Consider the following 24,374-nt stretch of genomic DNA (forward strand, 5'->3'; position numbering starts at 1 on the left):
GCGCCCTGCACAATGCTCCTGCGCACGGCCCGCCGCCGCCATCTTGAAGTGAGGCGCCGTGCACAACGCTCCTGCGCACGGCCCGCCGCCGCCATCTTGAAGTGAGGCGCCGTGCACAACGCTCCTGCGCACGGCCCGCCGCCGCCATGTTGAAGTGAGGCGCCGTGCACAGCGCTCCTGCGCACGGCCCGCCGCCGCCATCTTGAAGTGAGGCGCCGTGTACAGCGCTTCTGCACACGGCCCACCAAGCTGAAGTGTCGGCGCAGCCATTTTGCACTGGGAACTCTGGTCTGAAGTGCCGAATATCAGGCTTCTGCAGGCGGTTTCCTGTCAGCAAGTGAAACTAGACTAAACACAAAGGAGAGAAAAAGGTTCGATTTTATTTTATTACCCAGATTCTATTTTTACTTCCCTGGAATTGTTAACGGGTTTTGCCAGTGACACAGTTTCTTTTTAGTACTAAATAATATTCAGTTTCGTGGATGTACCACAGTTTATCCCTTTACTTCTTTTTTTTTTTAACATCTTTATTGGGGTATAACTGCTTTACAATGGTGTGTTAGTTACTGCTTTATAACAAAGTAAACAGTTATACATATGTTCCCATATCTCTTCCCTCTTGCGTCTCCCTCCCTCCCACCCTCCCTATCCCACCCCTCCAGGTGCTCACAAAGCACCGAGCTGATCTCCCTGTGCTATGCGGCTGCTTCCCATTAGCTATATTACGTTTGGTAGTGTATATATGTCTATGCCTCTCTCTCGCTTTGTCACAGCTTACCCTTCCCCCTCCCCATATTCTCAAGTCCGTTCTCCAGTAGGTCTGTGTCTTTGTTCCTGTCTTACCCCTAGGTTCTTAATGACATTTTTTTCCCCTTAAATTCCATATATAAGTGTTAGCATACGGTATTTGTCTTTATCTTTCTGACTGACTTCACTCTGTATGACAGTCTCTAGGTCCATCCACCTCATTGCAAATAGCTCAATTTCGTTTCTTTTTATGGCTGAGTAATATTCCATTGTATATATGTGCCACATCTTCTTTATCCATTCAGCCGATGATGGACATTTAGGTTGTTTCCATCTCCTGGCTATTGTAAATAGAGCTGCAATGAACATTTGGGTACATGACTCTTTGAATTATGGTTTTCTCAGGGTATATGCCCAGTAGTGGGATTGCTGGGTCATATGGTAGTTCTATTTGTAGTTTTTTAAGGAACCTCCATACTGTTCTCCATAGTGGCTGTACCAATTCACATTCCCACCAGCAGTGCAGGAGTGTTCCCTTTTCTCCACACGCTCTCCAGCATGTATTGTTTCTAGACTTTTTGATGATGGCCATTCTGACTGGTGTGAGATGATATCTCATTGTAGTTTTGATTTGCATTTCTCTAATGATTAATGATGTTGAGCATTCTTTCATGTGTTTGTTGGCAGTCTGTATATCTTCTTTAGAGAAATGTCTATTTAGGTCTTCTGCCCATTTTTGGATTGGGTTGTTTGTTTTTTTGTTATTGAGCTGCATGAGCTGCTTGTAAATTTTGGAGATTAATCCTTTGTCAGTTGCTTCATTTGCAAATATTTTCTCCCATTCTGAGGCTTGTCTTTTGGTCTTGTTTATGGTTTCCTTTGCTGTGCAAAAGCTTTGAAGTTTCATTAGGTCCCATTTGTTTATTTTTGTTTTTATTTCCATTTCTCTAGGAGGTGGGTCAAAAAGGATCTTGCTGTGATTCATGTCATAGAGTGTTCTGCCTATGTTTTCCTCTAAGAGTTTGATAGTTTCTGGCCTTACATTTAGGTCTTTAATCCATTTTGAGTTTATTTTTGTGTATGGTGTTAGGGAGTGATCTAATGTCATACTTTTACATGTACCTGTCTAGTTTTCCCAGCACCACTTATTGAAGAGGCTGTCCTTTCTCCACTGTACATTACTGCCTCCTTTTATCAAAGATAAGGTGACCATATGTGTGTGGGTTTATCTCTGGGCTTTCTATCCTGTTCCATTGATCTATCTTTCTGTTTTTGTGCCAGTACCATACTGTCTTGATTACTGTAGCTTTGTAGTATAGTCTGAAGTCAGGGAGCCTGATTCCTCCAGCTCTGTTTTTCGTTCTCAAGATTGCTTTGGCTATTTGGGGTCTTCTGTGTTTCCATACGAATTGTGAAATTTTTTGTTCTACTTCTGTGAAAAATTCCAGTGGTAGTTCATAAGGGATTGCATTGAATCTGTAGATTGCTTTGGGTAGTAGAGTCATTTTCACAATGTTGATTCTTCCAATCCAAGAACATGGTATATCTCTCCATCTATTTGTATCATCTTTAATTTCTTTCATCAGTGTCTTATAATTTTCTGCATACAGGTCTTTTGTCTCCTTAGGTAGGTTTATTCCTAGATATTTTATTCTTTTTGTTTCAATGGTAAATGGGAGTGTTTTCTTGATTTTACTTTCAGATTTTTCATCATTAGTGTATAGGAATGCCAGAGATTTCTTGCATTAATTTTGTATCCTGCAACTTTACCAAATTCATTAATTAGCTCTAGTAGTTTTCTGGTAGCATCTTTAGGATTCTCTATGTATAGTATCATGTCATCTGCAAACAGTGACAGCTTTACTTCTTCTTTTCCGATTTGGATTCCTTTTATTTCCTTTCCTTCTCGGATTGCTGTGGCTAAAACTTCCAAAACTATATTGAATAAGAGTGGTGAGAGTGGGCAACCTTGTCTTGTTCCTGATCTTAGTGGAAATGCTTTCAGTTTTTCACCATTGAGGATGATGTTGGCTGTGGGTTTGTCATATATGGCCTTTATTATGTTGAGGAAAGTTCCCTCTATGCCTCCTTTCTGCAGGGTTTTTATCATAAATGGGTGTTGAATTTTGTCGAAAGCTTTCTCTGCATCTATTGAGATGATCATATGGTTTTTCTCCTTCAATTTGTTAATATGGTTTATCACATTGATTGATTTGCGTATATTGAAGAATCCTTGCATTCCTGGAATAAACCCTACTTGATCATGGTGTATGATCCTTTTAATGTGCTGTTGGATTCTGTTTGCTAGTATTTTGTTGAGAACTTTTGCACCTATGTTCATCAGTGATATTGGCCTATAGTTTTCTTTCTTTGTGACATCCTTGTCCGGTTTTGGTATCAAGGTGATAGTGGCCTCGTAGAATGAATTCGGGAGTGTTCCTCCCTCTGCTATATTTTGGAAGAGTTTGAGAAGGATAGGTGTTAGTTCTTCTCTAAATGTTTGATAGAATTCGCCTGTGAAGCCATCTGATCCTGGGCTTTTGTTTGTTGGAAGATTTTTAATCACAGTTTCAATTTCAGTGCTTGTGATTGGTCTGTTCATCTTTTCTATTTCTTCCTGATTCAGTCTTGGCAGGTTGTGCCTTTCTAAGAATTTGTTCTCTAAGAATTTGTCCATTTCTTCCAGGTTGTCCATTTTATTGGCATAGAGTTGCTTGTAGTGATCTCTCATGATTTTTTGTATTTGTGCAGTGTCAGTTGTTACTTCTCCTTTTTCATTTCTAATTCTATTGACTTGAGTCTTCTCCCTTTTTTTCTTAATGAGTCTGGCTAATGGTTTATCTATTTTGTTTATCTTCTCAAAGAACCAGCTTTTAGTTTTATTGATCTTTGCTATTGTTTGCTTCATTTCTTTTTCATTTATTTCTGATGTGATTTTTATGATTTCTTTCCTTCTGCTAACTTTGGGGTGTTTTTGTTCTTCTTTCTCTAATTGCTTTAGGTGCAAGGTTAGGTTGTTTATTCGAGATGGTTCCTGTTTCTTAAGGTGGGCTTGTATTGCTATAAACTTCCCTCTTAGAACTGCTTTTGCTGCTTCCCATAGGTTTTGGATCGTCGTGTCTCCATTGTCATTTGTTTTTAGGTGTTTTTTTATTTCCTCTTTGATTTCTTCAGTGATCACTTCGTTATTAAGTAGTGTATTGTTTAGCCTTCACGTGTTTGTATTTTTTACAGATCTTTTCCTGTAATTGATATCTAGTCTCATGGCGTTGTGGTCGGAAAAGATACTTGATACAATTTCAGTTTTCTTAAATTTACCAAGGCTTGATTTGTGACCCAAGATATGATCTATCCTGGAGAATGTTTCATGAGCACTTGAGAAAAATGTGTATTCTGTTGTTTTTGGATGGAATGTCCTATAAATATCAATTAAGTCCATCTTGTTTAATGTATCGTTTAAAGCTTGTGTTTCCTTATTTATTTTCATTTTGGATGATCTGTCCATTGGTGAAAGTGGGGTGTTAAAGTCCCCTACTATGAATGTGTTACTGTCGATATCCCCTTTTATGGCTGTTAGTATTTGCTTTATGTATTGAGGTGCTCCTATGTTGGGTGCATAAATATTTACAATTGTTATATCTTCTTCTTGGATTGATCACTTGATCATTATGTAGTGTCCTTCTTTTTCTCTTCTAATAGTCTTTATTTTAAAGTCTATTTTGTCTGATATGAGAATTGCTACTCCAGCTTTCTTTTGTTTTCCAATTGCATGGAATATCTTTTTCCATCCCCTTACTTTCAGTTTGTATGTGTCTCTAGGTCTGAAGTGGGTCTCTTGTAGAGAGCATATATAAGGGTCTTGTTTCTGTATCCATTCAGCCAATCTGTGTCTTTTGGTGGGAGCATTTAGTCTATTTACATTAAGGTAATTATCGATATGTATGTTCCTATTCCCATTTTCTAAATTGTTTTGGGTTCGTTATTGTAGGTCTTTTCTTTCTCTTGTGTTTCTTGCCTAGAGAAGTTCCTTTAGCATTTGTTGTAAAGCTGGTTTGGTGGTGCTGAACTCTCTCAGCTTTTGCTTGTCTGTAAAGGTTTTAATTTCTCCGTCAAATCTGAATGAGATCCTTGCTGGGTAGAGTAATCTTGGTTGCAGGTTCTTCTCCTTCATCACTTTCAGTATGTCCTGCCATTCCCTTCTGGCTTGCAGAGTTTCTGGTGAAAGATCAGCTGTTAACTTTATGGGGATTCCCTTGTGTGTTATTTGTTGTTTTTCCCTTGCTGCTTTTAATATGCTCTCTTTGTATTTAATTTTTGACAGTTTGATTAATATGTGTCTTGGCGTATTTCTCCTTGGATTTATCCTGTGTGGGACTCTCTGTGCTTCCTGGACTTGATTAACTATTTCCTTTCCCATATTAGGGAAGTTTTCAACTATAATCTCTTTAAATATTTTCTCAATCCCTTTCTTTTTCTCTTCTTCTTCTGGAACCCCTATAATTCGAATGTTGGTGCATTTAATGTTGTCCCAGAGGTCTCTGATACTGTCCTCAGTTCTTTTCATTCTTTTTTCTTTATTCTGCTCTGCAGTAGTTATTTCCACTATTTTATCTTCCAGGTCACTTATCCGTTCTTCTGCCTCAGTTATTCTACTATTGATCCCATCTAGAGTATTTTTCATTTCATTTATTGTGTTGTTTATCATTGTTTGTTTCATCTTTAGTTCTTCTAGGTCCTTGTTAAATGTTTCTTGCATTTTGTCTATTCTATTTCCAAGATTTTGGATCATCTTTACTATCATTATTCTGAATTCTTTTTCAGGTAGACTGTCTATTTGCTCTTCATTTTTTAGGTCTGGTGGGTTTTTATCTTGCTCCTTCATCTGCTGTGTGTTTTTCTGTCTTCTCATTTTGCTTATCTTACTGTGTTTGGGGTCTCCTTTTTGCAGGCTGCAGGTTCGTAGTTCCCGTTGTTTTTGATGTCTCTCCCCAGTGGCTAAGGTTGGTTCAGTGGGTTGTGTAGGCTTCCTGGTGGAGGGGACTAGTGCCTGTGTTCTGGTGGATGAGGCTGGATCTTGTCTCTCTGGTGGGCAGGTCCACGTCTGGTGGTGTGTTTTGGGGTGTCTGTGGACTTATTATGATTTTAGGCAGCCTCTCTGCTAATGGGTGGGGTTGTGTTCCTGTCTTGCTAGTTGTTTGGCATAGGGTGTCCAGCACTGTAGCTTGCTGGTCGTTGAGTGAATCTGGGTGCTGGCGTTGAGATGGAGATCTCTGGGAGATTTTCGCCGTTTGATATTATGTGGAGCTGGGAGGTCTCTTGTTGACCAGTGTCCTGAAGTTGGCTCTCCCACCTCAGAGGCACAGCACTGACTCCTGGCTGCAGCACCAAGAGCCTTTCATCCACATGGCTCAGAATAAAAGGGAGAAAAAGTAGAAAGAATGAATTAGTAGAAGTAGGAAGAAAGAAAGAAAGAAAAAAGAAGGAAAGAAGGAAAGAAAGAAGGGAGGGAGGGAGGGACGGTGGGAGGAAGGAAGGAGGGAAGGAAGGAAAAAAGAAAGAAAGAAAGAAGATAAAGTAAAATAAAATAAAGTAAAATATAATAAAGTTATTAAATTAAAAAATAATTTTTAAGAAAAAAAAACGGACGGATAGAAACTTAGGACAAATGGTGGAAGCAAAGCTATACAGACAAAATCTCACACAGAAGTATACACATACACACTCACAAAAAGAGGAAAAGGGGAAAAAATCATAAATATTGCTCTCAAAGTCCACCTCCTCAATTTGCGATGATTCGTTATCTAAAGGAGGGAAGGAAGGAAGGAAGGAAGAAAAGAAGGAAGGAGAGAAGATAAAGTAAAATAAAATAATTAAAATTAATTATTAAGAAAATAAATTTAAAAAATAAAACAAAAACGGATGGATAGAACCCTAGGACAAATGGTGGAAGCAAAGCTATACAGACAAAATCTCACACAGAAGCATACATATACACACTCACAAAAAGAGGAAAAGGGGAAAAAAATCGTAAATCTTGCTCTCAAAGTCCGCCTCCTCAATTTGGGATGACTCGTTGTCTATTCAGGTATTCCACAGATGCAGGTACATCAAGTTGATTGTGGAGCTTTAATCTGCTGTTCCTGAGGCTGCTGGGAGAGATTTCCCTTTCTCTTCTTTGTTCTCACAGCTCCTAGGGGCTCAGCTTTGGATTTGGCCCCGCCTCTGCGTGTAGGTCGCTGGAGGGCGTCTGTTTCTTGCTCAGACAGGACGGGGTTAAAGGAGCCGCTGATTCGGGGGCTCTGGCTCACTCAGGCCGGGGGGGAGGGAGGGGCATGGAGTGCGGGGCGGGCCTGTGGCGGCAGAGGCCGGCGTGACGTTGCACCAGCCTGAGGCCCACCGTGCGTGCGTTCTCCCGGGGAAGTTTCCCAGGATCCCGGGACCCTGGCAGTGGCGGGCTGCACAGGCTCCCCGGAAGAGGGGTGTGGATAGTGACCTGTGCTCGCACACAGGCCCCTTGGTGGCAGCAGCAGCCTTAGCGTCTCCCGCCCGTTTCTGGGGTCCGCGCTTTTAGCCGCGGCTCGCACCCGTCTCTGGGGTCCGTGCTTTTAGCTGCGGCTCGCGCCCGTCTCTGGAGCTCCTTTAAGCAGCGCTCTTAATCCCCTCTCTTCGCGCACCAGGAAATAAAGAGGTAAGAAAAAGTCACTTGCCTCTTTGGCAGGTCCAGACTTTTCCCCGGACTCCCTACTGGCTAGCCGTGGTGCACTAACCCCCTGCAGGCTGTGTTCACGCCGCCAACCCCAGTCCTCTCTCTGCGCTCCGACCAAAGCCCGAGCCTCAGCTCGCAGCCCCGCCCGCCCCGGTGGATGAGCAGACAAGCCTCTCGGGCTGGTGAGTGCCGGTCGGCACCGATCCTCCGTGCGGGAATCTCTCTGCTTTGCCCTCCGCACCCCTGTTGCTGTGCTCTCCTCCGCGGCACCGAAGCTCCCCACTGCGCCACCCGCAGTCTTCGCCCGCGAAGGGGCTTCCTAGTGTGTGGAGACCTTTCCTCCTTCACCCCCCTCCCACTGGTGCAGGTCCCGTCCCTATTCTTTTGTCTCTGTTTTTTCTTTTGCCCTACCCAGGTATGTGGGGAGTTTCTTGCCTTTTGGGAGGTGTGAGGTCTTCTGCCAGCATTCAGTAGGTGTTCTGTAGGAGTTGCTCCACGTTTAGATGTATTTCTGGTGTATCTGTGGGGAGGAAGGTGATCTCCGCGTCTTAATCTTCCGCCATCTTCTCCTCCAGCCTCTATCCCTTCACTTCTGAAGGACATCTTGATTTCTTCTAAGTCTTGGCAGTTCTGAATAAACATCCTACTGTAAACATTCTGGTGCAGGTTTTTTTGTGTGGATGTAAGTTTTCAGCTTCTTCGGGTAAATACCAAGGAACATGATTGATGGGTAGTATGGAAAGAGTATGTTAAGTTGTATAAGAAGTAACCAGGATTTCTTCCAAAGTGGAAGAAGTGCATTCTCACTGGCAATGAATGAGCGTTCCCGTTGCTCCACATCTTCGCCAGACTTTGGTGTTGCCAGGGTTACAGATTTGGGCCATTCTGCTAAGTGTGTGATGGTGTCTCCTTGTTTTTTTTTTTTTTTTGCGGTACGCGGGCCTCTCACTGTTGTGGCCTCGCCCATTGCGGAGCACAGGCTCCGGACGCGCAGGCTCAGCGGCCATGGCTCACGGGCCCAGCCGCTCTGCGGCATGTGGGATCCTCCGGACCGGGGCACGAACCCGTGTCCCCTGCATCGGCAGGCGGACTCTCAACCACTGCGCCACCAGGGAAGCCCTCTCCTTGTTGTTTTAACTTGCATTTCCCCACTGACAGATGACATGGAGCATCTTTTTGTGTGCTTACTTGCCATCTGTATATCTTTGGTGAGGTCTCTGTTAAGGTCTTTGGTCCATTTTTAAATTTAGCAACCTGAGAACCAAGACTATGATAGGAGTGAGGGAGGGGTGAGGATGATATTAAGGATGTTTCGGGAGACAAAGTTGACAGGGCCCGGTGCCTGAGTGGCTGAAACCGCTGAGGGCTAAGAAGGAGTGAAGTATGAGACTCGAGTCTCTGGCCACAGTGAATGGATGGATAGTGGCACTTCCGGGAGGAAGAGGGGGGCACAGGTACAAAATTCATCAGATGATGAGGAAGAAAGTGAGTCTGGGTGTCTATGAGACACCTGAGCAGAGATGTCCCCTCTCCTGTCCAGTTCACATTCAGTTGCGCATCTTCTCCCAAAGTAGCTGGTGCCACTGTGGGGCGGCTCTCACTCTATGGAGTTGTTTATGCTTTGATGCAAAACCTGCATCCCTATGATTCACACCTTACTTCTGTTGTGTGGCTCCATTAATCAGTGAGAAGTCTCCAACCTTTATTTAATTCTTCACAGTAAAGTCTTCCTTCCTGCCGCAGCCTCCAAAAAGTAAGCCTGCAAAGTTAAAGTTGCTTTATGAAATGTTTGTTTGTTCTGTCTGGTGTGGTCACTCCTGCCCTCTAGCGGCTGTTGGTGGGGCAGCATGGGGCTGAGCGCTCGACTGGCCTGCTGGATTCTCTCCCAGAAGGATTCTATCCCAGGGTCTTCCTGACTTTCTGTTCCCACTGCCTTCCTTCCAGAATCCTCCTTATCCTCTCCTTGTCCCACCATCAAATCAAGTTTTTCATTGAAGAGATATCCAATGTCTAGTGGCACAGGAAGTCAGTGGCTCACAGGACAGGAAGACACCCTAGAAATCACATAATCCAACTCCCTTCTTTTATATGTAAGGACCCAAGTGATTGTAACAGCCTCCTAACTTGTCTGGCTGCTTCCACGCACTTGCTCTACAGTCTGTTTTCCGCACAGTGGCCAGGCAGACCAGATGACGTCTCTCTCTTGCTTATAACCATCCAATGGCTTACTTTTCACACTTGGAATAAAATCAGAATTATTTTCAGGTTGGCCCTTCATGATCTGGCCTCTATCTACTTCGCTAAACATTTCCTTACCAAAAAAAAATCTCTTATTTTCTGATTGAGCTGGCCTTCCTTCTGTTCATCAAATGTGCCTGACTCTTTCCTACCTCAGGGCCTTTGTGTATGTTCTTCCCTTTCTCCTCACCCTTACATCTCAGCTTAAAGGTCACCTCCTCAGAGAGGCCTTCCCTGACCCTCCCCCCATGTTAATCTCTACAACAGCGCTCTGTGTATTGCCACAGTCCATGAGTATTTCTCCATTATCTGCTTCCCTTACCAGACTGTAAGCTCCCCTGGGGCCTGCAGTGGGAGAAATTATAGGAGGAGCCTTTGACGAACATTGGAGTTGGTCAAAAGATAATGAGGTGATTCTTCTAAAGGCGGGGAATTCCCACCAGTGTAAGGTCGACCAGAGTTCCTAAAGAAGAGATTGTTAAATAATCTCTAAGGTCCCTTTAACTCTAATAGTTTGTTAACTTTTTTATCCAGTATTTGAAGATGGAAGAGGTTCAGATCCAATAATAGCTCAGTAACTTGTGTTGGAGTAACCCTCTCATAGATGATAACTATAAACTTTGGGTAAAGTATTTAAATGAATCTATTTGAGGTTCCTGGAGAGAAACAGAAAGTAGGTGGAATCTGGAGTGGATTTAACCCTTGAAAGAAGGGAGCGGCACCCACCAAGTGAGATTCACATTGATGTGGCTCTTCCCTTGAAAGCAAAAAGCAGAAAGCTGCAGTTTTATTGTTTTGACAAGTAGCAGAGTACAGGCTAATAGAGTGGCTGGAAAATGAGGAAATCTAAAGAGATGCCCCAAATCCGTGCTCCCAGTAAGATCAGCTGAGGCCTCTGTGAAAACTGTATTCCAGTTCAACCCCTCCTTCCGCCCATGTGTGCTTTCACGCTTGCACACAGCTGTTAATCATGGAGACACTCTCCAATAAACTTTCTGCTTCCAAATCATCCTGGCAGAGTCAGCGTCCTGGGGAACTTGACTTAACAACGATCTAATTGATGTTACAGAGCATTGTACCCAGCAACTGCAAAATACATGTTCTTTTCAAGTGCAAATGAAACATTCATCAAGATAGACCATGTTGAACCATAAAATTAATCTCAGTAGATGTCAAAGATGTTGAAGGATTAAAACATTATAGACTGTGTTCAATAATCATAACAGAATCATATTAAAAGCAATAACAATAAAATATCTGAAAGAGCACTGGAGTTTGAAAATTAAAAATATGTTTAAATAACACATAGGTCAAAAAGAATTAGAAAGAAATAAGAATAATTTGAGTTGAATGACAGTGTAAATACAACATGTCAGATTTCTGCATTCAGCTAAAGTAGTGCATAGAGGGAAATGCATTGCTTTAAATGCTTATATTAGAAAAGAAGAAAGGTTTAAAATTAATGATCTACATTTCCATCTTAAGAATATAGAAAAAAGCCTTAAACCCAATGTGAGAAGAAGCGAGGAGGTAATAAAAAGCAGATATAGGTGAAATAGAAAACAAATAATAGAGAAAATAGGAAAAGCTGTAAGTTGTTTCTTTAAAAGATTAATATATAAATTCCTAACACAGATTAATCAAAAAGAGAGAAAAAGCAAATTACTAGTATCAGGAATGTCACAGGAAATTACTACAGCCCCTGCAGAAAATGAAAGGTTAGTAAAGAAATATTATGAACAACTTTATGCCATTACATTTCACAACTAAGATGAAATGGACAAATTGCTTGAAATCGCATATTGCCAATATTGAAATAACAAGAAACAGAGAATACGAATACATTTATAAAAGAGGTTGAGATAATTATTAGAAACTTTCCAACAAAGAAAAAAATCAGCCCCAGATGACTTCACTGTTGAATTCTGCCAATAATTTAAGGAAAAAAACCCAATATTACACAAACTCTTTCAGAAAACAGGAAAGGTGGGAACACTTCTCAGTATATTTTGTGAGGTCAATATTATCCTGATACCAAAGCCTGGCAAAGACATTGACAAAAAAGAAAATCAGAGACCGGTATTTCTCATGAACATGGACATAAAAAATCCTCAACAAAATATTCTCAGGTTGAATCCAGCATTATATAAAAAAGGTAATTCACTATGACTAAGTGGGATTTATCCTAGGAATGCAAGTTTGATTTAACATTTGAAAATCAATTAATGTAATTCATCACATTAAGCAAATAAATGATTTTTAAAAACATAACCCTCTCAATTGATTTAGAAAATCACTTGGCAGATTCAACATCCATTCATGATAAAAACTCTCAGCCAACTAAGACTACAAGGGAACTGTCCCAATCTGATAAAATGCATTTATGAAAAAACCCATAGCTAATAACATTGTGTTAACGTGAGATATTGAACATTTTCCCCCTAAAATGGGGAACAAGATAAGTTGTCTACTTTCATTATTTGTATTCAGTAGTGGAGGGACTAGCAACTGTAATAAGAGAAGTAAAAGATTGGAATGGGGGGAGTAAACATGTCTTTATTTGTAGATGGCATGATTGTTTAAATGGAAATCTTAAGAATCTGTAAACAATCATGAAAAACAGTAATTGAATTTATCAGGTCACTATATTGATAATAATTGGCAAATATATGATGTTGGCAGCAAACAAATGGAAAATAAAACTTAGAAAAGAGAGTATTTATAATACCATCCAAAAAAGCCCAAAAGAAATTGTTAGGAATCAGCTTTAAAAAATGGGTGCAATACCTCTATATTGAAAATCACAAGACATTTCTGAGAGAAACTAAAGAAGATTTAATACGTAGAGAGCTGTAACATGTTCATGAGGTGGAAAATTCAATAGTGTTGAGATGTCAGTTCTACCCAAACTGAGCTAGATTCTGCATAATCCCAAACAATATCCCAACAGACGTTTTTGTACAACTTGACTTTAAAATGTACATAAAAGTAGGGCCTAGAATACTCAAAACAATCTTGTGAAAGCAAATATAGGTTGGAGGACTCTACCTGATTTAAAGACTTCCTATAAAGCCACAGTTATCAAGACAGTGTAAGGATAACAGATCAATGGAGCATAATAAAAAGTCCAGAAATAGATAACATGCAGTCAACTGGTGCCAACAAAGCCACCAAAATAATTCATTTGGGAAAAATATTTTCATAAATGGTGCTGGAAAACTGGATAAATGAACCTCTCCTCACACTCAAAAATCAAGTTTTAATGGACTGTGGACCTAAACAGAAAAGCTAAAACTATAAAGCAGAAGAAATTATAAGATGATATCATCGTGATCATGGGGTTGGCAAAGATTTTTAAAAGCAGACACAGAAAGGACTAAATGCAAAAGAAAAACTTGGTAACCTGGACTTCATAAAAATTTTAAATTTCTGTTTATAAAAAGATATTCAGATAGACGTAATAGATGTCATATATGTACATATAAATGTGTATACATATGCACATATATACATAATTTTTGTATGTATAGGTAAAATACTCCTAATAGCAAAAATATGGAAGTGTGGTCTCATCCTGTGGTATAATTTTTTTTTTCCATTGGGATGTTTTTATCTCGAGTAACAATTCACTTTTTTGTAAGAGTTATTTCATTCTGCCAGACTTATACTCATGATGGAAATGAAATGGTAAGCCAAAGACTGAGCGAAAATGTTCACAATATACATATCTGACAAAATACTTATATCCAGAATGTGTAAAGAACTCCTAAAAATAAATTAAAAATGTAAACAACCCATTTTTCCAAATGGGACAGAGACTTGAACAGACACTTCACCAAAGAAGGTATATCGATGGCCAGTAAACCCATGATAGTTGCTTATCCTCATTAGGTGTCAGAGAAAATAAAAACACCATGAGTGGGGCTTCCCTGGTGGCGCAGTGGTTGAGAGTCCGCCTGCCGATGCAGGGGACACGGGTTCGTGCCCCAGTCCGGGAAGATCCCACATGCCGTGGAGCGGCTGGGCCCGTGAGCTGTGGCCACTGAGCCTGCGCGTCCGGAGCCTGTGCTCTGCAATGGGAGAGGCCACAACAGTGAGAGGCCCGCGTACCGCAAAAAACAAGAAAAAAACAAAACACCATGAGATCCTGTTTTACACCCACTAAAACGGCTAAGATTAAAAAGATGGACAACAGCCAAAGGTTGGTAAGGATTTGGAGCAACTAGAACTCAGATAAAAGGTGCAAAATAGCACAACCGCTATGGGAAGCTTTTGGACAGTTTCTTAAAAAATTAAACATGTGCCTACCCTATGACCTAACAAATTAACTTCTAGGTATTTTCCCAAAGAAAAAGTGAATCTCGCAATCAACCTTTCTCTCTGTCTCTCTCTCTCCTTGCCCCTCCCTCTCCCCCTCTCTCTCTCCACAAAATTACTTAAATAAAACATCCTAAGAGCAGTTCTATTCAGAATACCTCCAAAACTGGAAACATTTCAAACATCCTTCAACAAGAGAATGTAGTAACAATTTGTGGTTTATTCATCCAGCAGAACACTACTCAGTGGTAAAAAACAGAATGACTCTTGATACGTACAACATAGCTGAGTCTTGAAACCATTATGTTGAGGGAAAGAAGCTGTTCATAAAAGAAGAATACACAATCACATTTATATAAAGTTCAGGAATAGCTAAAATTAATATATGATGACAGACATCAGCAGAGCATTTGTCTATGAGGACGTGTGGATTGACCAGAAGGGGACACAGGAGAATTTCCTGACGTGAATGGAGTATACTAAATCTTCTGCCAGTGTATACATTTATTAAAACTCCAAGAATTGTACACTTATGGACTATGCATCTCACTCTAAGTAAATTTTACCTCAACAAAAATATAAAATAATCTTAACAAAAAATATAGGTGGGGTTGAATTGCATGATATAAACAATCATTTTTCTCAATGAGCTATTTTGATCTCACATGAACAGTTTGGTTTTTTAAAACTTAACTGTATTCTGTTCAGAAAGGAATGCATTTGTTTATTAATCTGCTGGGGCTGCCACAACAAAACACCACAGACTGGCTTAAACAACAGAAATTTATTTTTTCACAGCTCTAGAGGCTGGAAGTCTGAGATCAGGGTACCAGCATGGTTGGTGTCTGGCGAGAGCTCTTATGCTAGCTTGTAGACTGTTGCGTTCTCCCTGTCTCCTCACATGGTGGGTAGAGACAGAGCAAGCTCTCTGGTGTCTCTTTTTATGAGGACGTTAATGCCATCATGAGAGCACCACCCTCATGGCCTCATCTAACCCTATTACCTACCAAAGGACCCCTCTCCAAATACCAGCACATTGCTGATGAGGGCTTCAACATATGCATTTGAAGGACACAATTCAGTTTGCAGCTGTAAGTATTCTAGAAAATCTGGAAAACATAGGTAAGTGGAAAGAAAAAGAAAAAACAAAAAACCCTGTAGTCGCATTACCCAAATATAGTCACTGTTAACATTTTGATGTCTTCTTCTTTCCAAAGTTTTATTATTTCAACTTTTATGTGGTTGTAGTCATTCTGCACCTATAATCTTGTATCATGATCTTTTAAATTACAACATAAAATTTTTTCTATGTTACTAAAATCCCTTTTTAAATACCTCTTTTTAATAGCCACAAAAGGTTCTGCTGAATGACTGTGCTGCAGTTTACATGTTCATTATCTTGTGGTCAGATGTTGAGATACTTGCCAGTATTTTGCTAGTGTAAATAATGCTGTGATAAATACATTTGTACAAGAGGCTTTTTCTGTAACTCGGATTTCATTCTTGGGGTAGAATTCCAGAAAATGGAAATTGTAGGTTAAAAGGGTATGGTCTAATTAGATGTCGCCAAATGCCTTGCCAGAAAGATGTCCCACTTTGCACTGCCCCCAGCAGCAGGGCAGGAAGGGGCATCATCTGTTTGCTCTTAAGGGGCTGAGGTCATTTCCACTAATGTGTTTGTTGGCCTGTTTCCATAGGTAGAAAAAGCAGCAGCCGACTTGCGTGGGACTCCCCTGGCTCTTGTGCCCGAGACCCTACCACTCCCTCTGCCTGGCAGCCTGTGTTTTGGGCCTCACCGAGACAGTCTGAGTAGGAACAAGCCATCTCATCATTCACAGCCATGAATTTCCTCCGGCGACGCCTCTCTGACAGCAGCTTTGTGGCCAACCTGCCGAACGGCTACATGACAGACCTCCAGCGCCCAGACAGCTCCACCAGCTCCCCTGCATCCCCAGCCATGGAGAGGAGGCACCCCCAGCCCCTGGCAGCCTCCTTCTCCTCTCCAGGATCCAGCCTTTTTAGCTCCTTCTCCAGTGCCATGAAGCAGACCTCACAGGCCCCCTTGGGGCCGATGGAGTCTCCAGGTCCCTCCACGCCTGTTGTTCAAAGGCCCAGGATCCTGCTGGTGATCGATGATGCCCACACAGACTGGTAAGCAGGACTCTGCAGGTGCCCCCTCCCCAGGGGCAGGAGAGGAGATGGGGCTTATCTCCCTCGTGGGGAAGAGAGAGGGGAAGAGCTGTGAGAGGCTCTGTGGTATCAGAGATTGGTAGGAGGGAAGGCCACTAATGCCAAGCACCATGGCAGCTACTTTGTGCCATGCTCTGTCCGAAGGGCTTTGTATTTAAGGTCTGAAATCTCTCACCTGCAAATCCAAAATCCAAAAAGCTCTGAAACCTAGAAAATAGTTTATAACCCATTTGGCAACAAAACCTGATCTGAAGGAAAGTTAGACTGTAATAGTCTTCATTGGGCCACTCACCGTGCTTGTTCATATGATTTGCTGCAGACATCGTAATACATTTGATATGGGGTACTGCCCAGAGCTCACTGGAAGTATTATATAGTATATGGTATATGCACTGTATTACTTTTCTAAAAATGGAAAACTTAAAACCTGCAGTAACTCTGGCAAGTTGCTTGACCTCGTTCGGCTTCAGCCATCCTCTCTCATTGAATGCGGTTGCTGTGAGGGTAAAAGAAACCAACAAAGGCCCACAGTCCTTATCTGAAACACTTGGGAACAGAGTGTCTGAGTTTGCATCCCTACTCTTTCATGTACTGGCAGTTTTGTTCCAGAACCTGTCCTCTTAACAGCAAAGGTAGGCAGAAATGACAACCCTTCCAGTCTCTCCCCAGGTATGCCCCGCCCCGATAGATGGTAAGCATCCTGGGGGGCAGAGACTGGACACATGTGTCAAGGTTATTGCAGCAGTAGTTCCACAGGTAGTTACTGAGCACTGACTGAGTGCAAATAACAGTCTTAGGTACTCAGGTAAGTAATGAACAGGCCCTGCACACATGGAACTGCAGGTAGAAAAGAGGTCTCTACTCCAAATTTTTGGTAGACAGATTTGATAAATATTATCATTCCAGTTGGAGACATAGAATTTGCAGTCCAGGAAGTAAACCCAAATGTGGAGACATAGAAGCACACCATCCAGGGCAATTCTGACAGTGGACCCATGGATGCCATGGGAGCTGGAGGGCAAGGTTTTCTGCGTGCATCTCCAAAAGCTGCCACAAAGTAGGCATCCAGTAAATATGTATTAAATGAATAAATTAATGTATTCAGTTCCCTTAGCATGCCAGGTGCTCTGTTATTCTGTCACGGATGTGTGCACTCACATTCATTCCTTGAGGAGTTAACTCAGGTTGGGAATGGTTGAGCCTATACTTTGGAGTGGGAGATATTTATAGTTTTTAGCGTATTCAATACAGTCAACATTAAAGCATGTCCAGCAGGTTCAGACATTAGCCGTTATTTTCCTGCGAAGAAATCACTTCATCTTAACCAGGGTAGTCATGTGCCTTGCCTCTGTTCTGACCCAGTCTGAATCGTCTTCAATGATGCTGCTTGCTTGAAGGGTCTTATATGAAGCCTTGTTCATCTCTGCTTATGCTCTTACGTAAAGCATCATATTTAGGTTCTGAGCCAAGGGGTTGATTTCTGCAGAGGTGTTGCTTCCATGCACTCTCGCCTGTGCAATCCTGCTGCCTATCTGCCTGGTAATCAAAATGCATACATGGCCTTTGCAGTCCTCTGTTTCTCTTTAACCCAATTTGACCTTGATTTTGAGTGTTCTCTGCCGACTGTGTTATCCCTGGTTCAGTCAGGGATAACATGGTATGGTGATGGCGGGTATTTGTCTAAAAAGTTGCTTCCTGTGTGGAGGCTGACCTAATAAATGGCAGCATGGTGCAGTGGTTAAGAACTCAGACTTCAGAGCTGTCTGGATTCAAATCTCTACCCCATAATAGCTATATGACCTTTGAACGTTAACTGCATCTAAATGGGAATAAAATGGTACCTACCTGTAGAGTTAATATATGTAAGTACGGTTAAAATCTGAGTTACTATAGAAGTGTTTGGGGTGTGTCTAGTAGACAGTAAGTGCTATTTAAGTGTGTATTATTATTGCAGACTATTGTTACCTTCTGTGCAATATTAATCATCTTGACAGCAGCTCCTGTAGGCATGCCTATTTAATTTCTTTATGCCCAATATTAGGCAGAGTGGATTAGGATTTACCCCTGTTGTACTAAGGTTTTCTAATGATCACTCTTCCCTGCTAGCTCTCAGATGATAAAGTTGGGTCTTATTAATTAATCTCTGTCCCCCACAGTGCCCATATGGTGTGTAGTGTAGTGTAGGCGCACAGTGAATGAGATTGAAATGCCATGAATAGCCTCAGCCAAGTAACATTTAAATTTTGACTTTGGTCCTCAATCTCTCTAATCCACAGGCAAGACCAATGTGTGAATGTTAGGCTGTGCACCCTGGTGGGGACACAATTTTTGGCCAGAGGAATTTCTTCCAGTCTGTTTCAGTCACTCTTCATATGCCCACAGGTTAATTAGGTCTTGAGAACAGCAGTCCTTTTCTTGCCTCTCAGTGGTTAAAAAAGTGGAAAGGTGAGAAACTGAGACTCATTATGTCACCTGGAAGTTGGCTCTGCACTCATTGGATGTTTGTGACAGAGACTTCCTACCCGCACGTAACAGCTTCTCCTATAGAACTCCATCCTAGATCCTTTAAGAACTTGCAGACCTTTCCAAATACATTCCCAGCTTCCCATATTGATGCTGGCTGCCTTAAACCCCAATCCTTCACTGCAGAGTTCCCAAAGGATGCCTGTCCCCCTGATACCAGGAGTGGCCAGGCGGTGGCGGGCCAGCCCCACTGTCCCTGGGTGGCTTTGGCAGAGCCTTGCTGCCTGGGGTCAGCCCTCTGCCCAGCCCCTCCTTCATTGTGCAGACTGTTTCCTGAGAGGAAGAGGCTGTTGAAGGGGGAGAAGCCAGCTCACACAGCCCCTTTCTTCCTCCTTTGAGATGGTAATGAGTGGGGAGAAGATCCACCGTCTGGACTGAGAGTGAATCCACCAGGAACAATGTGGCTCCCTTTTCTTCCTTGTCAGCCCCAGTTCCTTCTTTCTGTCATCGCTTTCCAGGTCCAGGACCCTGCTGCAGAGTCAGGTTTCCTCGTGGGTGAGAGAGTTGCAGGAACCTCCCACTCTTGCTTCCTGACAGGCCAGCTTGCATACTCTCCGAACCAGCCTGGGCCCCCCAAGAATGATCTGATACCTGGCCAGTGAACGGGGGAAGGGGCGTGAGGTGGTGAGGGGAGGACTTTTCATCTTCTGAGGAGACACAGAGGGTCCCAAAGCCACCTTTGCTGGGAAGAAGGACTCATGGCCGAGCATTTTAAGATCCCACCAGCTTTTGGGGTTGCCCCAGAGGTGAGCCTGGCTACATCAAGGATTTTGGGGAGCTTTGGACCAGGATCACACCCCAATAAGGTCTGGCTCAGTAGTAGGTCTGAACTAAAGCTGGTGCTGTCCGCTGGGATGATGGGAGATCAGTCAGCCTTGAGAACCACAAGGGAAAGGAGAAATAAAACAAAAGCATTTCAAGCTCAGTTTTCTTCAGCCCTACTTGAGTAGAATTTTCCAACAGTTTCACTGGTCTCAGGCCTCTAGGCTTGACCTCACCTCCTGGTTACCTTTCATGTTACCACCAAAGTATCATCTTTCTGAAAATACAATCTGATCAGTTTGCTCGCACGCCCCACCGTGTAGTCCCTTTTATAACCATTTGGTGGTGCATCATTGCCCTCAGGTTCAAAGTCAGAGTCATTAAGCAGGTCTGCCCTCCCTCTAGTTCTGCCTCCAACTTCACTTCCTGCTTTGCTGCTTATTCCGCAGGAATAGCAATGATTTGTAGTTTTCAAACACACCTCTGCCTTAGCACATTCTGTTCCCTGCTACCTGGAATACCCTTCCCTATCTTGTTCACTGAGCCAGTCTCCATTCATCCTTAAAAGCCTGCTCAAGTGTCACGTCTTCTCTGAATTCTTCCCTGACACACCTAACCCTGCCAACAGTGCTAATAACTACCTCCTTTGATAACTTAAAATATATTCCATTGTGTCACTGTAGCACACATGACACTGTATTATAATTAGCTTTAGGTGGCTGTCTCTTCTGCAAGAACAAGATATATGTCTTATTCTTTTTTGTATCCCTGGTGCTCAACACATAGTATATTTTCAATTAGCATATGTCATTGTTCCCAACCCAGTCCAATCAGGACAACCTTTATTGGGCATCATTGGCCCTGAAACTCACCTTACTTTAGAAGTCAGCAATATAGTACATACAGTTGAGGGGTTTCCAGTTTTACTCACCTGTGTATAAAGTCTTGGCTCTTTATTTTCCAGTACATAGCTAGAATAACTGTAAGGCAGCTATTTGAGATTCATAAACAGATGAATTTTTAAATTATTCACAGAATGTACTGGAACCCTAGGTTTGATTTTTCAAAAGGAGAACATTGAATATGACCCCAAGAAAGATTGTTCATAACCAGGTCAGGGTTGAGTATACTTCCTTGTTCTCGGTTTTACCTGCAAGGTCTCAGGAGCCCGAATGGACTTGGGGAGGGGATGTTGGGGTGAAGGGGACATAGAGCAGCTAAGCCCTGGCCTCCACCCCTCCCTCCAGTGGCCTCTGGAACCCTCCTCTCCTCTTGCCTCACCAGTGGTCCTTGTTCCCAGAATGTCTGCTATTCCCTTTCAACAATTATCTATTGTTACCTTCCCTTTTATTCTCCATCCTTCCCTAGGATTTCTTTTTTATTTTATTTGTTGAGGAAATGAAAAGAGGATTCTTTGTTTGAAACACCCCTTAACTACTATGCTTTCAGCCTGGAGTTTGTGAGGTTATACCATTCTACTAAATGATGGCTAATGATACTCATTAAAGCACCTTGGCCATGTCTAGATTCACCAAGAGTTCTTATGCTGTGTGATAATTTGTGTCCCCATGACCACCACCCCACGCATGCCTACTTGCTATCTTTGTATCCCAGCGCCTAGAACAGGGCAGGCAGATAATAGGTGCTAGGAAACATCTGTTAATTGAATGAGTGATTTGAAGGTGATGTTATTGGTAATGACAAGGGTGAAGGTGTGACAGTGAAATTGAGGAGTGACCTTGGTGGTATTCTTCAACCCTCTTTTTCCCTCTCTCACTTACTACTCAATCCAACAGAAAGTTACAGTGGCCATGGTGAGAGCATTTACACCATGGAAATTGGCAAGTGCTACAAACCAGGCATTTAGGTCTCCCCAGAGAGCCAGTTGTTAAGCATTTGCCAGCACACCACTGCTCGTTGCACTTCCTGATTTTACTGGGGAGCATTTCACAGGTGAGGAAGCAGAGCACAGACATACCATGCACCTGCTTGAGGAACCAAAGCTAGGAGAGTGGTAGGCTGGGACTTGAATGGAACTAACTTCTTGAAAGGCGTTTCGCATGGTGACCTGCCTGCTGCTGACCACTGCCCAGGGTTTTAGTGTTTTGCATGAGGTAGATGCTGAAAAATCTTGGTTGAAAAATGAATGAACATACAAATGAATAGAATAAACCACGAGCTCCTTGGGAATAGGGTCATGTCCTCATCATCGTCATATGGTGAACACTTGTGCACTTTCTATGACCAGACATTGTGCTAAATAGTTTTCATAGATTCTCTAATTTAATCCTCCCAACAACTGTATGGAGTACTATTACTATTCTCATTTTAATAATAAGGAAAACTGAGGCTCTGAGCTCAAAATGAGAGCAGATGCTGGTGGCATCTGGATCAGCTCAGGCCATCCAGCTGGCAAGGCTGGGCATCCCTGTTCTCTTATCATTCTTCCCTCTCCCACCCGAGCACAGGGTGTCAGCCCATGGAGCAGGACTCTGGAGCCTCACATGTGTGCACGTACCCACATATGCTCGGTGTCTGAGGGCAGGACTGCTTGTTACAGCACTGTAGCCAAGCACAAGATCCTGGTGACCTCATCCTCAGAGGAAAGCACCTACCTCGGGTTAGGCAGCCCTGCCCTACCAGTGCCTTTGGGCAGCCAGAATGTTAAGGTGCCAGGGGAAGAGGGGCTTCCTGCAGCCAACCAGACACTTGTGAGCTCAGGCTTGGAAGCTGGACCCTTTGCAGAAGTGGCCCTTGGACTATTTTCCTCTTTTTAAAGCACCAAGGGAGCTCCGACAGGGTCTTTTCTGTTCTCTTCTCCTGTGTTTTTATATTATAAGTGTGATTTCCTAACACATGGCTGACATGATTCCCCAAGAGAGTTAAAAATCGGGAAGAAGATAAAATGCAGAGAACTCAGGGCTGGCAGGTGGCAGGTCAGGATTGAAGTGCCAGCTCTGCCACTCGCCTGCTGTGAGGACTTGGCCAAGCTGCTTTACATTTCTGAGCCTCAGTTTCATCATGTGTGAAGTGGCCTCATAATGCCACCCCCTTCACCATACCACTAAGCTCACAAGGAGGTATGAGGCTCCGGTGAGAGCACTCTGTTCCTCTCCTTCATGGACGTTTTTCAGTGTGATGGTTTGTTTACCTGTGATGCAGTTCTGCTCTAGAACATCAGCTCCAGGAGGTAGAGTTTAGACCTCTCTTGTTTAACCACCATATCCCCGGAGCCTAGCACGGTGCCTTGAACTTGGTACAATAGGATAAATGGAGGATATAATTAACAAGCAAATGGATGCTTTTGCCAAGGCTGTTATTATTATTAAGGGAAAGTTCAGGATTGAGGATGCCCTGGGGGAGAGCCTTTCTCAGAAAGCACTCAGCTGCCCTGGAATTCAGGAAGGGTACCAGACACTTCCATGCTATTCCCCAGGCTCCTTCCTCCTTCCTGCCCAGCTGATAACTCAAAGGCTCCAGCCTCCACCTTAGAGTTGAGCTGCTTCAGGCTGCTTGAGTGAAGGTTGAGCGAGGACTGCAGGGTGTCTTGGCAGCCCGAGAAGCCTTGCTGTGACCTAATTGGCCCTAGGGTGACCAGGACTTTCCACTTCCCACTGTGCCACCTTCTGAGGGGGTGGGGGAGCAGCATTAACTCAGAACTGGCATCACCAGCAGAGGTTTTGGGTAGAGTTATCGGTTTTAGCCAATAAAAATACAGGATACCCGATTAATACTTAGATAAACAATGAATCAGTATAAGTATATCCCATGCAATATTTGGTATAGACTTACTTATATTGCAAAATTGTCTGTTGTGTACTCGGGATTCAGCTTTAACTGGGTGTTGGGACTTCCCTGGTGGTCCAGTGGTTAAGACTCCGTGCTCCCAATGCAGGGGTTCCGGGTTCTATCCCTGGTCAGGGAACTAGATCCCACATACCACAACTAAAAAAAGGAAAAGATCCTACATGCCGCAACGAAGATCTCACACGCGGCAACGTAGATCCCGCATGCCACAACTAAGACCCAGGGCAGCCAAATAAATAAATATTTTAAAAAATATATTTAAAAAAAATTTAACTGAGTGTCCACTAGTTTATCTGGCCACGCTACTGGTGGAGGTGGCAACGAGAGACAGTGCCCAGCCCTGCTAATATGCGCCCAGTGAGAGGCTGGCCCTTGCATATTTTTGCTTTCTGGTTGGGGAGCCAAACCAGGCTCTCCCAATCGACCCCATGCTCAGGAAGCAGCTTTCCCTGCCTGTGATGAGGACTGAACAATCTAAGTTACTAGCAGGGCAGGAGCAAAACCAAGTGGGCAGTCTCAAGGCAGGCTGCCTGGGCCCCTGTTCTCTCACTCACTTATGTGACCTTGGGCAAGTCTGACCTCTGAGCCTCACATTCCTCAGTTGTAAGGCAGGATCGGATCGTGGCACATCTTTCACGAGGGGTCACTATAGAGTTAGAGATGATGGCATGGGTGGGGCTAGTACTGGGCTTAGCTGCCATACAGGCACTGAAATGGTAACTGGTATTAACAATTAATTGCAATCACTAATTGATAGTGAACATAATAGCACTGGGAGCCAGGGGGAAGGAAGCCACTTGGCATGTTTCTCAGTTCAGCTGGATATGCCTGAGAGCTGTCTCCTAGAAGCCCTGGAGGAGGGCTGTCTGGATGCTGGTAGGCTGGCATACTTTCTACTCTGAAGATGAGAAGATGGGGGCCGAGCTGGTCCCCTCCTCCTGGAGTTGGCTCGGGGTGGGGAGCTCAATGGGGGATACACACCTCTCTGTTGAAGACACTTGGCTCTAGGAAACAAAATCCTTATGCCTCCCTCTACCACTTCCCCCACATCTAAGACTCTCCTTGAACAAGGACGGGGCCCTGC

The 24,374-nt window shown here is 43.1% G+C and overlaps 1 protein-coding gene across 3 annotated transcripts in view; it reads left to right on the top strand.

Moving 5' to 3' along the window:
• The first annotated feature begins 276 nt into the window (after positions 1-276).
• SYN3 (synapsin III) overlaps positions 277-24,374 on the top strand; it is a 428,731-nt gene continuing 404,633 nt past the window's right edge. For all 3 annotated transcript variants that reach the window (XR_013830364.1, XM_079935834.1, XM_079935835.1), the window contains exons 1-2: positions 277-371; positions 15,706-16,159. Coding sequence is in view for 2 of the 3 variants with exons in the window: in XM_079935834.1 (XP_079791960.1) it covers positions 15,849-16,159 (311 nt within the window). In the remaining variant the exon portion in view is untranslated. The remainder of the gene's footprint in view (positions 372-15,705; positions 16,160-24,374) is intronic.

This window comes from Stenella coeruleoalba, assembly GCF_951394435.1.
Source record: "Stenella coeruleoalba genome assembly, chromosome: 11".
Lineage (NCBI taxonomy): Eukaryota > Metazoa > Chordata > Mammalia > Artiodactyla > Delphinidae > Stenella > Stenella coeruleoalba.